The sequence below is a fragment of the Nyctereutes procyonoides genome, unplaced genomic scaffold (genome assembly GCF_905146905.1).
Source record: "Nyctereutes procyonoides isolate TBG_1078 unplaced genomic scaffold, NYPRO_anot_genome, whole genome shotgun sequence".
NCBI classification, from domain to species: Eukaryota; Metazoa; Chordata; class Mammalia; order Carnivora; family Canidae; genus Nyctereutes; species Nyctereutes procyonoides.
In genome coordinates, this window is record NW_026575135.1 from 22,224,661 (window position 1) to 22,242,419 (window position 17,759).

General features: G+C 48.5%; 1 protein-coding gene across 1 annotated transcript; it reads left to right on the top strand.

Moving 5' to 3' along the window:
• Nucleotides 1-10,662: 10,662 nt before the first annotated feature.
• On the top strand, nucleotides 10,663-17,690 carry CD72 (CD72 molecule). Its single transcript, XM_055301495.1, has 9 exons — nucleotides 10,663-10,744; nucleotides 10,831-10,938; nucleotides 11,545-11,616; nucleotides 12,192-12,281; nucleotides 12,619-12,954; nucleotides 15,504-15,655; nucleotides 16,280-16,398; nucleotides 17,116-17,262; nucleotides 17,532-17,690. Exons 1-8 carry the CDS (start codon nucleotides 10,663-10,665, stop codon nucleotides 17,255-17,257), a joined length of 1,101 nt encoding a protein of 366 aa, XP_055157470.1. The 3' UTR covers nucleotides 17,258-17,262; nucleotides 17,532-17,690.
• The last annotated feature ends 69 nt before the right edge of the window (nucleotides 17,691-17,759 follow it).

A 17,759-nucleotide genomic window follows, 5' to 3' on the forward strand; every position in this document is an offset into this window, starting at 1 on the left:
CCACTCCGCCTTCACACCCGCTCTCCCAGGCTGCGAGGATCTCGGCTCGCTCAAGATCACCCTCCCCCCAGCACCCCCGCCTGGCACCACGCGGTCTTGCCACAACTCCTGCGCGTGCGTAAAGCTGCCCGGTCCGTGGCACGCTGGGAAATGTAGTCCTGTAAGTTTCCCCGCTCGCTTGCCCGGGAATCTGCCCCGCCCCACGACTCCGCGGAGCCGGGACCCTGCGGATCCCTGAACGGCGCCTCCTGGTTCACGGAATGTAGCGGATTCGCTCCGTCTGGAGCTGGGTGCAGTTTGAACCTTATTTTCCATCCGGTCCGCGAAGCCTGTTATCTTTTACTTTCCTTCTTCCCTACAACCTTTTGATTTATCTCACTGTCTGTCTTGTCTGTCTCTGAGGCTCGTGCCCTAGCCGGGGCCTTCTGGACTGAAGGCCGGGATCGTGGCAACTTCCTAACTGACCCCTGCGTCTAGGAAAAAAATAAATCGGGGCAGCCAGATACACCTTCCGAGGACCCCCTTGCCTCATCTCTCCAGCTGGTCAACTTGTTTCCAAATACCTGGCAAGTCTTTTCGTTTCTGTATCTCCAGGGTTGCTTTCCTTAGTGGCCTCCATTCCCTGACTGGTGTAAGATTCCAGCCATAAGGAGTGCCCTGCCCAAGGGTGGATCACTAGGGGAAGCCACCAGAACCCGGTGAAGCCTCAGCTTTTCCCCTCTTCCTGAGATCCCAGATGGGAAGATAGGGGATAAGCCAAGACCCGAAGAGGAAGGGTCTCTGGGACGGTCAAATGTTCAGTGATAGGAAGTTCTTAAGGATTACTTGTAGGTGGGGAGGGGCCTAGGAAGCCGTCCAGCCAAGACCCCTCCATCTTTGGCCTTGCTCTGTACTCTGTCAAGAGGAGTCTAAACTTCCAAGCTTGTTTAGGCTATAAGGAGGGAAACAGAGCCGGGACATGGAGAGAGACCAAATCTTAATGATTTTATTCGAAACTTGGATCCAGACATGCCCAGAGCTAGATTTGCCTCCTGAACTTTTTGGTTATGTAAGCTAATACATTTTCTTTTTTGCTTAAGTCATTCTAAGTTAGATTTTTCTATCTCTTGCAACCACGAGTTCTGACTAATTCTGTGGGGGAGGGATCCCTGGGTGGCTTGGCGGTTTAGGACTTGCCTTCGGCCCAGGACATGATGCTGGAGTCCTGGGATCGAGTCCCGCATCAGGCTCCCTGCCTGGAGCCTGCTTCTCCTTCTGCCTGTGTCTCTGCCTCTCTCTCTCTCTCTCTCTCTCTCTGTCTCTCATGAATAAATAAATAAAATCTTAAAAAAAAATTCTGTGGGGGAAAGACCAGCACACCAGGGCCAGTGGAAGATGCTGAACCTCTGAGATCTTCCCTTATTGCTCAACTCTTCCAACAGCCACCCTCCTCTAACTTAAATGCACTATTATGCCATTTGTACAGTGTTCCTGCTTGGTGTGTGCCTCTAGCCAGGCTTTTACATTTCTAGAATTCTATAGATGGGAGGAGGTGGAAAGATCTGGCCCAAACTTATATCCACTGGAGGAGCCACCCTACCAGCTTCTTCTTGAACATTTCCAGGAATAGGCAGCTCACTACTTTAGCAAGTGCTCATTTCCAATCTTTCTTTTTGAGAGAGATTTTTAAATTTGGAGCCAAAATCTCCCTCCCTGTTACTTTTGTCATCAGTTCTGCCTCTGAGCTACAATCATATAATTACCCGTTTCCCTCCACATGACAGCCCTGATAGATGGCCTAAGTCTTTTTTTCCCCCTTCCAGGGAAAAGCTTTCTGGAGTTCCTTTTACAGACCTTATTTGCAGCCTACTCATTGTTCCCACTGTTTTTCTTGAGCAGAGTCTTTCTTAAAGTGTGATGCTAAGAAGTGAATATATTACTGGCAACAAACAGTGGAGAGCCCCTCTCATCATTGGACACTAAGTCTATGGGGCTTTGTTTGTAAGGAATACACTTATTTAGCCTTGCTTAAGTGAAGGGATGTTTATTGTTAGGACACCTGGGGCAGGTAGGAAGCCAAATGGAATAGGGATCACCCAAACAGTGGCTATGGTATGACTGGGCCTCTGCAGACTCTTGCTGAATTTGGTATCTACAATCACAACATTGCTGGGTACCTTGGTGACAGGAGTATGTGGGTCTCCCCATTCCTGCTCCTCCCGTCCTATGACTCTCTGACAGGGTTTCTGTTTATTTATTCCCAATTTTTTCCTACTTTGCTAATTTGCTTCCTTCTCCTCTACTGTAAAGTCTCAACTTCTGGTTTCTGTTTCCTCACAACTGCTTCATATTTTCTTCTCTGTCTCATGACCTGTTAAATGTTTAATTATAGGAATAGTGTGAGCATATGTTTAAAAAAATTAAATAGAACTGAAAGCTATACAATAGTGGTTCTCCACTAGAAGTGACTTTGCCTTCCAGGAAACATTTGGCAATGTGCAGAGACATGCTTGGTTGTCACAGCTGGGGAGTGTGTGCTATTGATGTATAGTGGGTAGTGGCCAGGGATGCTGCTGAATGTCCTACAACACACAGGCCAGCCACTCACACCATACAGAGTTTCTGTCCCCAAAAGTTAAAGGTGCTGAGGTTGAGAAATCCTAGTATGGGGGGAAAAAGCCAAGACCCGAAGAGGAAGGGTCTCTGGGACGGTCAAATGTTCAGTGATAGGAAGTTCTTAAGGATTACTTGTAGGTGGGGAGGGACCCCATTCCTACTTCCACTTGTAGTTCCCAGAGGCACCTACTGTCTTCTGTTTTTAAATCTTCTGGTGATTATCGCTGTGTCTGTCAATAATATTGAGACTACTTAGAGCAAGGGGAGTCTGGGTATATGGAAAGCCTAGTAAGGGACGCCTGGATGGCTCAGCGTTCGAGCGTCTCCCTTCGGCTCAAGGCATGATCCTGAGTCCAGGGATTGAGTCCCACATTGGGCTCCCTGTGAGGAGCCTGCTTCTCCCTCTGTCTATGTCTCTCATGAGTAAATAAAATCTTTAAAATAAAATAAAATAAAATAAAATAAAATAAAATAAAATAAAATATTAAATAAAAAAAAGAAGCCTAATGAAACTCCCTTCTACAACCCCTCTGACAACTCCCAGCTATAGAGGACAAACTTTAAATGGGCTGTGCTAAGTTCCTGGCAGAGAGAATTTCCTGCAGACGAGTGTCTGGAGAACAGCCTCAGAGCCAAGAAAAAGGACCTTCAGGAAGGCAGCAGGTCCCAGAAACCGCTGGCTTCCCAGGAACAATCAATGGCTTTGCTGAGTCTCTCCAGCGCTCTAAAACACTAGCAGGTGGATTGAATTTCTCAGCCTTCTCAGCCTTCAAGGCCAGGAGAATGCAGACAAATCAGAGGGCGGAGAGACCTGCTGGAGGAAACAAATGCATCTCTGAGTGATTGAGAGCCCGGGGGAGGTAATGTGTGAAGGTCAACCACAAAAGATTTCCCTGAACTAGAAACTGTGATATCAGAACTAAAAATTTACATACATCAAGCAAAAGAAAGGATGGTCACTGCTGAAACCCCACAAGAGGTCCTGAAAATTAAACAGATGAAATATCTCAAAACATGTAACAAAGATATGGAGATGCAAATTATGTGGTGAAAGACGGGAGACTGAAACAGACTCAGGAGATTTAACTGGCAAATTGAGGAGTTCCAGGAGAAAAGCAATAGGAGAGGAGATGTTATAATTAAATAATAACATGAGATGTCCCTGAGCTGAAAAAAGACTTAGCCCTATACTTGGTTAAAATTCCTGAACTCTAAGGATAGGGGACATGTTACACATTTCCAGGCAAAAAGGAGAGTTGTTCTTATTTGCAACCCTCAAAGTCAATTGAGACAGCAAAACTGAACGTTAGGTAATGAAAGAAAAGGCCTGCAACCAGGACCTAACAAAGGGGGAAAGAAAGATAGGTGAAAATTTACAAAAATCACTCATTGTCTCATGTGAGAAATTCTTTGAAGAAGAGACTCTTAATGAAACAACAAATGAATTAGAACAGACTTCAAGATAGGGGAAGGTCAAGGGAAGAGGAAAGAAAACAGTGAAGTGTAACGAACCATGATCTATATATTTATATCTATATTTCTATATATTTATACATGTCACATAAATGCTAAATACTCTTGAAACAAGGAATATGAGAGGGAAATTCTAATAAGGGCTAACTTATCTCAGTAGAACTCTGAAATCAGGCAGTGAGGGAAAGTGAGTGTTCCAAGATCTGAAGATCTGAGGGGGGAGGAGGAGGAGGAGGTGGAGGAGGAGGAGGAGAAAGGTAGTGAAAGTAATCTAAAGGCCATATCTTAGACAGTGGGGAGGAAGTAGAAGATAAGTAGAGTATGATGGAAATAGTTCTGTTGTCACATACTAGAACAATCATGTGCATCTATTTAAGAGAACAGGACAAGCAAGGGATGGCAACTATTAATAGAATGACAAACTCCAAATTAACATGGAGAAAATGGGATGAATGGCTATTCATTCAATCCAGCAAAGGTAAAGAAAAGAAGAGTTCACAACAATGTTTACACATTTAAAAACAAGTAAGATGGGGGATCCCTAGGTGGCGCAGCGGTTTGGCGCCTGCCTTTGGCCCAGGGCGCGATCCTGGAGACCTGGGATCGAATCCCACGTCGGGCTCCCGGTGCATGGAGCCTGCTTCTCCCTCTGCCTGTGTCTCTGCCTCTCTCTCTCTGTGTGTGTGTGTGACTATCATAAATAAATAAATTAAAAAAAATAAATTAAAAAAAAAAAACAAGTAAGATGGAAATAAATCAAATACATCACTCAGTATAATAAAAATGAGTGGGGACGCCTGGGTGGCTCAGCGGTTGAGCATCTGCCTTTGGCTCAGGGTGTGATCCCAGGTCCAGGGATTGAGTCCCACATTGGGCTTCCTATGAGGAGCCTGCTTCTCCCTCTGTTTATGTCTCTGCCTCTCTGTCTCTCAAGAATAAATAAAATCTTAAAAAATATATGAGTGGACTGAATTATTCCATTAAAAGACTCTGTGACTTTGTTATAAATCAAATTCTGGTCAATACTACTTAGAAGAAATATACTTAAAGCAAAGTGGTCAAGAAAGATTCAAAATAAAGACATGGGAAAGGAGTACCAGAGAGATCAACAGGAAGCCACTTCTTTCTGTAATACTGGTACCCGACAAGGGGAATTTAAGTTGCCGGCTAGAAGTGGTGTGAAGATTGCTTGCAAAGGGTTAGGAGGGAACTTTTGGGGTGATGGGAATCTTCTGTATCTTGATTGTGGTAGTGGTTATGTGACTGAATACATTTATCAAAACTCATAGGATTGTACACTTAAAATTTATGAAATTTATTGCATGTAAATTACAATATTGTAAAGCTGGTTTTAAAAGAGAACAACATTATAGTATTTACAAAATGTAAACACTGAATGAAAAAATAGTGTAAGACTGGATACCCTCTTAATTACCCTGTATCTCTGAAATGCTATAAGATAGGAAGCTTAAAGAGAGAGAGAGAGAGAGAGAGAGGGAGAGAGAGAGAGAGAATTAGGGGAGTACTTAGTTCAATAAATTATAAAAAGAGTAAGAAACCAAAATTAATCAGGAAATATTAAAAGCTGACATGAATGAAATAGAGAACAAACTTTTGTTTGTTTTTACTAAAAAGCATAAAATTTAAAAAGTTCTTTAAAAGGGCTAATAAAGGGGCACCTGTGTGGCTCAGTGGGTTAAGAATCTGCCTTCAGCTTGGGTCATGATCTCAGGGTCCTGGGATCAAGCGCAGCACCTGGGATTGGGATTGAACCCTGCATGGCAGGGAACCTGCTTCTCCTCCCTCTGCTACTCTCTCTGCCGCTGCCTCGCTAGTGCTCACTCTCAAATAAATAAGTAAAATCTTTTTTAAAAAAATTTTATTTATTCATGATAGTCACACACACAGAGAGAGAGAGAGAGGCAGAGACATAGGCAGAGGGAGAAGCGGGCTCCATGCACCGGGAGCCCGACGCGGGACTCGATCCTCGGTCTCCAGGATCGCGCCCTGGGCCAAAGGCAGGCGCCTGATCCCTGGGTGGCGCAGCGGTTTGGCGCCTGCCTTTGGCCCAGGGCGCGATCCTGGAGACCGAGGATCGAGTCCCGCGTCGGGCTCCCCGGTGCATGGAGCCCGCTTCTCCCTCTGCCTATGTCTCTGCCTCTCTCTCTCTGTGTGTGACTATTATGAATAAAAAAAAATTAAAAAAATAAAAAATAAATAAAAAATTAAAAATAAAAGGGCTAATAAAGTAGACAAACCTTTTATAAGCACAGAGAAAAAAAAGAGTAAAAAAGGCAAGATTAGTTCCGAGAAACAAAACATTAAAAAAAAGTATATAAATGTGCAACTTAAAATTTCTCATCGACTAACTTGAAAATTTAGAGGAGGGATGCGGGACGCCTGGATGGCTCAGTGGTTGAGCATTTGCCTTGGGCCTAGGACCTGATCCCAGGGTCTGGGGATCAAGTCCCACATCGGGCTCCCTGCATGAGCCTGCTTCTCCCTCTGCCTATGTCTCTGCCTCTCTCTCTATGTCTCTCATGAATAAATAAATAAAATCTTTAAAAAAGAAAAGAAAATTTAGAGGAAATGGATACATTTCAAGAAAAATGTAAATGACCAAAACTGGCCCAAGAGAAAGAAGAAAGCTTGAATAGCTCAACCTACCTTAGAAAAGATTAGAATAAGAAGGCGATTATAGACCTATTTTTGGAAAGACTGCATTCAAAGGGGAACAGAACTAAGATTTATCTATTCTTACTTTTTTTTTTTTGAGAGAGAGAAAGAGAGAGAACAAGCAGGGGGGAGGGGCAGAGGGAGAGAGAGAAGCAGACTCCTCACTGAGCAGGGAGTCTGAAATGGGGCTCAATTCCAGGACCCTGAGATTATGATCTGAGCTAAAGTCAGATGCTTAACTAAACCAACCACCCAGACACCCAAGTTTTATTTATTCTCAAATAATGATAATTTCTATGCCATTTAATCTAGTCAAAACTACAGGAAAAGAAGAAAAGCTCCCATATTTAATATTTAGAGCCAGCAAAATTTAATACAATTCCTAATAAAAATTCTAAGTAAAAATGAAAAAGAGGAAAACTGCTGGAATATAATAAAGACTTTTTACTAAAACCTAACAGCAAATATTGTCCTCAATGGTGAAATACTAAAACCACTTCCATTAAAATAAACATTTAGACAGAGATGCCTGCTATTATTCTTATTATTCAATACCTCTTGGACGTTTTACCAAATGCAATAAGTCCTTAGCCACATTCACATTTTTGTCAAGTAAAAGAACATATCCACGGGTTCTAGGGATTCAAGTGTGAACATTTGGGAGAGGCCATTATTCTGCCTGCCATGATCTGTCTATGGATTAGAGCCTCCTGGCACCGGTGGATTAAAGTTACAGAGATGGATATAACCTGACTTTCAGGGTCTCAGGAGACTTCTTTTACTTCTAGATGTGAGCTGGATTTCACCAAAGTTTTTTTTTTTTTTCACCAAAGTTTTTACAGATGAGCCCCTTTCCACACAGCAAATTCTTTTCTAGTGCCCTCATAGCTGGGCTCCCTCCTCTTGTCTACTTTTCCAACCCAGAGCCCTGTAATAATACACAGCGCAGAGGCCAGGAGAGAGCAAGGTGTGGGTTTTGGTGTCTGTCCTGTAGATGCTCACATGCTCTAATGGTTACAGAAAAGCTGAAATGCACAGCACTGGCCCCTTGGCTCTAAAAAGCCAGCAGGCTCTCCTGACATTTGGGCAGGTGAGGCCCAGCCTAAGTTACAGGCGTCCTTCGTGATGTCCAGTCTTTAAAGGTAATGTGAATGTCAATTTTGCAAAGACCGCATGTGACACACATGGGGAAGAAGGATCCCGCTCTCACATCCTATTCAGAAAAGAAGGCACTGGAAAGGAAAGCACAGTGTCATAGGGCATGTGTAACCATCACGAAAAGAGCTAAGGAGGAAGGAGACACAGGCCAGGTCTCCTTAACGCACCCATGCCATTGTGCTTGGTCTAACTCACTCCAGTTGCATTTGGATGCCCTACCTTCTAAAGCTTCTCCAAGGGCCCATTTAGCCAGCATATCCATTGATTCTTTTTTTTTTTCCTTTTGGTTTTATTTTATTTTATTTTATTTTATTTTATTTTTTTGAGCACATACTGAAAACTTGGTTTGGCATTTTATATGCTATCCAGGCCATGTTCACTTGTGTATTGGTTCTGAAAACAAGGGCATTATCTACAGTTTACTGAATTTCTGCAAATACCCCTGCAACAGATCTACATAGGTGCTGCCCCGGCCCCCGTACCCCACGCCAAGTACCCTGACCCCGCACCCCTGCCCCCAGCTGCTCTATAGGATCCTACTCAGTCTCACGGGCCCCTGAGGCCCCCAGGGAGCCAACAAAACGCACCATGGTCTGTTCTCTGGAGGAAGCCCTGATAGGATGACTGGGGGAGGGGACCCGGTTGTTGGAAACTTTAAGCAAGGACGGTTAACAGCTGCAGGGTCACCTTAGGAAATGGTGAGCCTGAGAAAATAAATACATCTATCATCTGTCCCCATGGCCTTTTAAGACTTTTCTGCAAACGGCTCATCATTCCTTGCGATGGAAAAAGATAACAGCCATCATGGGCACCCTTCAGCCCCCAGAATTCTCCGAGCTTCATCCTCCCAGCAGGTCTTGCCATAGATTCTCACCTCACACACACACACCTCCACAGATGGCCAAATCCAAGGATGCATGCTCACATGTGCACACTCACACACATGTACACCTGCCTATTCTCAGGTGACAACTGTACTTTTCTACTGCACTAGGTCCTTTTTCTGGGAAGGCTGGGTGGTGCTGTTGAGCAGAGCTCTCAGGAGCCCCACGGGGCCCTGATGGCACCCCTCTACACACCACTAGTCCTACACCACAGCTGCTAGCATGTGGTGAGGACCTCTTTCTCCTTCCTTCTTCCTCCCCACAGGTGCAATGTGTGAAGAGGTTCTGCGGGGGCAGATGCCACCCACAGCAAGGGTTTTTTTTCCCACCTACGTATCATGTCTTGTCTCAGCCTCTTTCCACCGGTGGAAGCAAGCCCTTCTGGGGTCATAGCTTGGTAAGAGAATGTTAGGGAGCACCTCTGAACCACTGCTCAACAATCCTCCCTCCTCCTCCCTTCTGTCAGCCAGGCCTTCACCAGCCAGGAGGGCCTCCTAGCCCTGACTCTTCTCTCACAAATACCCCCTTTGTCCTCGGGGCTGGGTGTAAGGGGACAATGTTAAGACTTTATAAGGAAAGAACTTTACTAGGAAAGTAAAAAAAAACAAAAAACAAAAAACAAAAAACCAACAAATCCAGACCAAGAAAATATCAAAGCCTCAAATCCAGCGTCTGTGTGCTCAGCACCCAGCCCTGTTCTGTTTCCTTGCTTCCCTTCTAAGGAGCTGCTGCCCTCTCATCCCCACCCAACTCCTTTGTTCACCTGCCCCCCGGGCCTCCACAAGGGTGCATAAGGGGTCAGTGCTGCAGGCTTTTCCAAAGGTGCATGAGCTAGGGGCTGTCCCTCATCCTCACCCCCAGCCCGGGCCTATCCCCAAGCCTGTGCCTCCTGGACTCAGCTCACTGCATCTAGCTCAGATGTTGGGACACAGGATGCCCTGAGTCCAGCATGGGGCAGGATGGGATGAGGAAGGGACTGACTGGCCAACGGTGTGATGGATAGGGAACAAGGGTGGACAAGGCCAGGGAAAGGCTGTGAAGAGGGAATCTAGGGGAGTTTGTAGAAGAGAAACTGTGTGGTCCTAGCTCCTCTGTATCCTCCAAAGGCCTGCCACATTCTCAGGAAGGGCTTTGGAGTGAGAGCCTCCCTATGTGTGAGATCCTTAGCAGCTCTGCAGGACAACAGCAGGAGTGGGAGGGTCTCCCCCTCCCACCAGCCTCCAAACTGATAGGGAAATGAGCTCCACCAAATCGAGGGCCCCTTTCTGGGAACCCATACCTGCTGGGAACCCCAGGATGATGAGGAGCAAGGGCTCCACACTAGGACCCCTCCAATACGATGTGGAGGCTGGAGCTCCACTCTGCAGCAATGACTGGGGAGATCCTCTGGGTTTAGTCAGGCACCAAAGAGCTCTGACAACACATAGATAAGCCCATGGACAGAGCAGCCAAGGTTAGAACATAGGGCAAATCAGGGTAGATGACCAGGAGGACAAGTATTTAGAGCCCAGCGCTGCCAAAGTGGGTCTGGGGTGCATGAAGGGGGAGCACAGGCAGGACACAGGGACGGGCCTGAATAGTGATCCAGTGACACCTCCACGCTGCAACCCCACGTTCTGGACTTCAGTTTCCCATCCCCTGTCCCTCTGGCAGAGGCTCAAGGATGCCGTCTGCTTCATTGAACCCATCTGTGTCTGACACTTGCTGACATCTTCCTCTTTTGCAACTGGAAGTCAGAGGGTAAAGCACTAAGCTGTGCAGTCACAGAAGGAAGACAGAGCCTCCGAGTGTGAAGGGACAGAGGGGAGAGTGTCTGGGAAGCTCTGGGGCTGGTGGAAGAAAGGGTAGACGGGTGGGAGCCGGGTTGCTCAGGGCAATGGCTGAGGCCATCACCTATGCAGACCTGCGGTTCGTGAAGGCTCCCCTGAAGAAGAGCATCTCCAGCCGGTTAGGACAGGGTAAGGGTGGGCAAGGCATCTCCTTGATTCTGCATCCCCAGGCTCCCTCATGACCCCACCCTCACCTCCACCATTTCTCTCTTCAGACCCAGGGACTGATGAGGATGAGGAGCTTACCTATGAGAATGTACAAGTGTCCTCAGTCTCAGGTGGGCCCTTGAGTTTGGCTTCTTCTGGAGTAGGAGACAAAGCAGGTACGGAGAGCCCAGAGAATGTGTGTGTCTGTGTCTTGAGCTGGGAGTCCAGGTATTCTTGGGGGGGGGGGCAGGCACAATATCCCTGGGAAAGGAGGGGGTGCTTAGGAAAGAGAATGACCCGTGGATAAATGGGAGTCAGGGAAGAATAAAGAGCCCAGGGGCAAGGTGGAGATCCCAAAGGGGTGACAGGGGCTGCGGGGAGAGATTGGGGCAGCCCCTGTGGGGAGACGAATTCGGATGGGAAATGGGGAGTCACGGGACAGAGAAAGGGTAGGGGAGAGGGATGAGAGCACTTCTGGGGAGACGGTTGGGACACGCGGACGCGGGCAGGGCTGAAAGAAACCTAAGGGGAGACCCAGGAGGGAAAGGAGGGGGTCCCGGGAGAGCGGATGCAATAAGACCCAGGAGAGACAGGAGTCCTGGGGGAGATGCGGGACTCCGGAGAGTGCTAAGGGTGTCCCCGAGCATCACAGACGTCGCCGAAGGCGTCCCGGACCGGACTGGGGACGGGGGGGGGGGGGAGGGGAGAGGGGGAGATGGTGGGAAGAAGGGGAATTTCCCGGGGCTTCCCGACTTCGAACTCGAGTCGCCGCGGGTCCGCAGGGCTCCAGGCCGAGCAGCCAACTGCGTCCTGGGGCTCCGTGACGTCACCGGCTGCCGGGCGGCTCCTCGCGGGTGAGTCGCGGGCCCTCCCCGCGGGCGCGCGCCCCCGGCTGCAGGGCGGGGCCTCGGGCGGGCGCCCCTCCCCCCGTCCGCGGGGCAGCGCCGGGGGGCGGCGAGGGTCGCGCGCCGGGGGGTCTGGCCTGGGCTGGTGCGGCGGTGCGCGGGTCGGCTCCCGGGAGTGAGCTCGGGGAGCAGCGCTCTGGGCGCGGCGGGCAGCCCCGAGGCCCCCCTCCCCGCCCCTTCACCCCCATACCCGTGTGTATCATTCCCCCAGGTTGACCCAGATCTTCCCTCCTCCCCCTTTACGGTGTCCCCGTGCACATACCCCCCTGTCCTCTGTCCTGGTCTGAGATTTGTTCCCATCCCACCAGGTATCGCCCCTCAATCCTTACCAGTAACGATTCCAACCCTTATTCTGGAACACCTTCCTTCCGCTACCTGCGGAAACTCAGTACCCGACGAACCCCACCATACCAGCACCAGTCCTCTGAGGGATACTCTTGCCCGTGAATATCCCCACTCACCCGGCCCCTCAGCCTACAAACTTTCCTGGGGCTCTCTGCCCTTCTTCCCACTGTCTCCCTAAGGCCGTGCAGCCTGTATGCAGTACCTCTTTCTTGGCCTGCTCCTCACCTGCCTGCTGTTGGGGGTGGCCGCCATCTGCCTGGGAGTGCGCTGTGAGTATGACTGTCCCCCACTGCCCATGTACCCTGAGCAATATTCTCCCCTACTCTTCCCAACAGCTGCCCTTCCTCTGGGCAGGGCCCAGTCACTACCACTACATGCTTAGCTTTTCGTCTGGTTTCCAGCCAGGTCTGTTTTAGAGTGCCATGTCTTCCTAAATTGTCCTTACTTAACCCAGTACTTCCTTAAGCTTTAGGCAGTCAGATCTTACATTTCAGCCCGTTATGCAAAAATTTGCAAGAAACAGAAAAAGGACTGACGCTGAAGAGTCCGGGTACCAGGGCATAGCTGAAGAAGATGTTCTTCAAATCTCTCATTATGGCCGAACAGATCTGCAGGTTTCTCAGCAGCTCCAGCAGACCAACAGGGTTCTGGAAACCACTAACAGCAGCCTAAGGCAGCAGCTCCACCTGAAGATAACCCAGCTGGGGAAGAGGGAAGAGGATCTGCAGGGGTCCAGGAGGGAACTAGCCCAGAGTCAGGAAGCACTACAGGAGGAACAGAGGGTTTGCCAGGCTACCCAAGAGCAGTTACAGGCCTGCCAGTCTGAGAGGGAGAAGACAAAGGAGGACTTGCAAAGTGAGGAGGAGCAAAGGAAGACCTTGGAGCAGAGGCTGAGCAGCTTTCGGGACACACTGAAGCTCTTATTCAGATGCCCCTTATCAGGTATCTGCTCTGGGAGAGGAGAGATGGGAGGGTCTGCTGTGAGGGATGGATTGAAGTGAGGAGACACTCATGGCAGGGGTCTCTCTGGCAGGGAGCCATTGGGTTGTTGAAGAAAGGGACAGCAAATGAGAGTGGTGGCCAACAGAGAGGAGGATCAAGGTGCATTCCAGATTTAGGGTGACTCACCTAACTCTAAGGCAGATCCTGCAGGAGGGAGGAGGGGGGCAGCCAGCAATGCAGATCACACTGTCCAAAGCACCAAACTCAGGTCTCCCATGGCTTGATATCAGTGTCAAAGATCTGAGAAGCCCCTGAATTGGGTTGTGAAATTGGTTGTTTGCACATTTTTCTAAAAAAGAGGGTCTGTAGCTTTAATTATTTCTCGCTACATCTGAGATTCCCAGGGGTTAAAAATTACTGATTGATGAAGTGCAGGCTGGTGGTGGGGCAAGGTAGCTGAAGCTCTCAAGCGTGGGTGGCACTCATGATGAGGTGGGTGGGGTAATGTGGGGTAGGGAGCTGGGGTGGAGAGTTCATCTATTTTGAAGGCAGGAGCCCAGGCAGTATGTGTGTGGGGGGGGGGGCGCGATGAGGGAGGAGGCCACATAAAAGGGGAGAGGCTGGGCAAGAAGCAGGCTGAGGTTTGAGGCAGGGAACCGGGCTCTAGGTGACTGGAATGTTTGTGTTTGTGGACTGGCTACCTATGGTCCAGGTTAGGCTCTGTCTAGCTCAGGGGCATTGGGATACTCCCCCAAGGCTTAAGACGGTGAGATGATGTGCAGACACCCAGCTCTCATGTCTTTAGCCTTCTCATTCTCTGTGACCCTCAGTCACAGGCAGTGCTGCCCCCATTCCCTCAGCATCCTGAACTGCTCTTCTGCTCGAAGGCTGGTTTCAGACCTCCACTCTGACTGCAGCTGCCTCCTCCAGGCTTTCCCCACCTTCTTTAACCTTAGTGAGGCCTCCAACCCACATCTCCCATTTCTTCCCTTTGCATCAGCTGTCACTTCTCTCCACCCATCTTGGCTTCTGGGACCCATCACTTCAACCACTTACTCCTTTGTTCTGTGGTCCTGGTGCACAGACTGGCAATCTCAGCTCTGGATGAACTGCCCACCTTGCCCAGGCCTGCACCCAAGTGTTCCACATTGTACAAGCATTTGCTTGGTGCCGCCAAAACGCTAGCCTCAACCTCAGCCAGTTGCTCAGTGCTGCTCGGAAGCTGTGCAGTGCTCAGCTTGCTCTCTATGATGGCTCCTTACCCTACCATCCTCTCTGTCACTTTCAGCAGGTGCCTTACTCTGTCAGAAAAATTCCCTCCATTTTTCACCACCGAATCTATATGTCCATTCACATTTTTGCTCACCCTCATCTTTTGCAAGGATAAAGGCAACAGCTTGCTGCATCATTTCTCCTAAACATACCTCTCCACCCCCATCCTCACCCCTGCTGTCCCCATCCACTTTTCATGTGGCAGCCAGGGCAATCCTTTCAAAACAAAAATCTGATCATGTCATTCCAGTTAATTAATCACATCAAAAGTTATGGAATGCACACTATATGTCCAGCACTGTGCCCAAACACTTGGAATATAGCCAATAACAAAATTCCTATATGTAAAACCCAACATTGACTTACTCTTCCTGGTAATATGAAAATAAGAAAATCCTTAGCCTGGCTTCCAAGGTCCATGCCTATCTTTCAGCATGCCACTTACCCTTCACCCTCTTTCATTTGGCCACACTGACTTTGTATTCTTTTTAGTTGCCATAGGACAGAAACTCAAGAGGGTAGCTGGGTGAGGACATGAGAAAATGTAGATAGAAGAGAGGGAGCTGGGAAGGAAAGATCTTTGAGTGACACAGGTAGGACTCATGGAACAAAGCAATGAGAGAGGTGGGTTGGGATGAGGAGCTCAGATTGGGGTACGGGCTATGAGAGTAAGAGGGATGTTTATTGCTTAGAGATAATCAGGAACAGAGAAGAGACGAATTTTGAGGTGGAAGGGAGGGAAATGGAGAGAGTTCACATCAAGAGTCTGACGATTTCAGCAGTACAGGAACCAAAGTTATTAACTTGTAGAAGAGTGGAGAGAGGGGGAAGGAGGTGGCTGGCAGCTTGGAGAGTGTGGGCAAGTTTCAAATATGCAGCGAGGAATGCTGTAAGGAGCTCCTGAGTTGAATAAGAGGCCAATGAACACTTACGGGGCGGCCCAGGTGAAGCCAGCCAAAGTGTAGGGGTGGGGAGACTGCAATTATTCAGAAATTGAGAATAGTATCACCACCCTATTAAGATAAACCCCTCAGACTGTTAAGGAGTGCTGTTGTGAATATTAAAGACTTTTACTAAATCTGCATAGGAATGGGATTACCAGGGGAGGCCCAATACAAATCCACAAAGACGAAGGGCTAGGAATGAGTGAAGATGCTGGGATTAGACCAAGGTGGGCACTGTTAGCGACCAGATTGCAGGGTCGTCAGTCTCCTCCCAAACAGAGAGATCTCCCTTCTGGGTCTGGGCTGTACTGTCACATTCTCTCCGGTTTGTAGACAACTGCTGTCCCATGGGATGGATACTGAATGAGAAGAGTTGCTTTTACATCTCATATACGGAGAGAAGTTGGGAGGAGAGCCGAAATCACTGTAAATCCCTGTCCTCTGACCTGGCCGAATTCGGTGAAAGTTCTGTTTATTCTCATACGGTAAGCATACCCTTACTGGCAGACTGTAGTGGGTACTGTGAAGTAAAGGGGTAGATGTCATCAAGTCAGGAATGGCATTGCACGCGTCCCTTTTCTGTGCAGCTTCTCAGCACAGTGCTCCAGGCAGCCCCTACCAACTGACTGGAGTTGGTACGAGAGTTGAAGCTCATGAACCTTCTTTACTTTAACCTGTTTCTCACCTTGGCTTTCTGGTCAACATTACAGGGCTGTTTAACAGCTTCTTTCACTCTCTTGGCCTCTCAAGCAGAGAGATCCCATATCTGGTGGGCTGGATTGTAGGGATTGGCTCCTTATGATCAGAGCAGCCCACAGAAGGACTCCCCTTCAAAGACTGGCAGAAATTCTTACCCAGCAGCAAGGTGAACTGAAGGGCCAGCCTGCATCTGCAAGGTGGCACTTGAAGGCAGCAGGGACAGGTCACCGATGAGCTGATGTTATGCATGTCAGACAGAAACAGTCCTCTTGTCAAAGCTCAGAGACCTCCCTATAGTGTTCATTTTCGTCCATCAGCCCACATCCCCTCCATCCTATGCTGTCCCCCATCCACTGGAATATTCCTCATCATTCTCTACATACCTCTTGTCTCTCTGAATCGCCCCTCAGATTGCATACAGCAACAGAGCGAGGAAGATGTTGACACAAATTAGTCCGCCTGGTTCATTTTGGGTTGTTCACAGCTTTGTTAAGAAGTGGCAGCAGGGTGACAATAAAAGAGGCTCTGGGTAAGTCTGTTAGGACTCCTGGGAATATTCAACTCATAATTCCTTCATAAAGACATAGCAATGAGATTCCCCTTCTGCTCCCAAAGTTTTGGGAGGTCCTACCCCCAAAATTCTTTCACAAATCAATATTGTAATTACCTACTAATCCTTTTCCTTTACTTAGTAACTCTTTAGGACAGTCTTATTCATTGTCCCCTCCCCAGTACCTGGCAGTCTCAGGTACTTTTTTTTTTTTTTTTAAGTTACTAGGTTGGGACCCATATCATTTTTGTCTTGAAGCAGCTGAGGCTTTAGCTAGGACTTCATAGCTCATAAACCCTGGCATTCTAACTTCCCATCCATTGACAAGGCTACCCAAACTGAGGTGGCACCTTCTCATTCAGGGCCTCTCGGGGGACTAGAGTTGCCTTAGAGAAGGTAGGGAGCAGTGAGGCAACTTTGAAGATCAACTCCAGGGACCCTGAGACAGGGGAGTCATCTACATTCCCCAACAGGAGTTTCCATTTTTAAGATCTTAGGTGATTTTTCCTTCCCCCAGGCCTAAAGCCTCTTTGGGTTAGAGTAGACATCTGTCCCTGAACCACACTCAAATGAGGCCTTAGGCAGGCAAGGTGGGTTAGGACTTCATGGTGTTTAACGCAGGGCAAGGGGAGAAAAGGGAGGGTGGGCTGGGGGTGGGGGCAGAGCTTATCCCAGTTCTACCTCACCACTCTTTAGGTATTATGGTCAAGTCTCTAGATGTTACAAGGTACAAAGTAGTTGGCTAAAAATACAGTCAGAGATCTGTACTTCTCTTCTTCCCTGCATCTGTGAGATGGCAGCTTTCAAGCATCCGGATGAGGACCACATTTTGACCTGAGTTGGGTAAGCAGGAGAGATCCACTGAGTCATGGGAGTTGGGGGAGCAGGCAGGGAAAGGGACTCAGAGCAGGGGTAAAATTTATGCCCAAGAGAGCTGGTCACCTCTACAGCCTTCAGAATCTTGGTCTGTTTGGTGGCGGGGGCGGGGGAGGTTGGGCAGGGAAGGCTTAGAACCACTGGGAGGCTGCCAATGTGGCTGTCCAGGGAGGTGGGATGAGCTGGATGTGTCCTTAGCAACAACCATTGAGCTCACTGATGCTTTACTCTTACAGGTACTTATGCCAACAAGAGCCTGTGGCCCTCACCTGACTGCCATCTGCACACCCTAAGATCATCTCCCTCCAGCATGCCCCCACTCTGCCTAGACAGTGCCAAGGGCTGATCCATGCCCAACATTCCTAGCTAGCCTGCTGTCTGCTTGAAATCCCATCCCAGAAACTGGAGTACTTTGGGAACTGGGTGAAGAAGTCTCCAGAAGAGATTTTGGCCTCCCGAGGAAT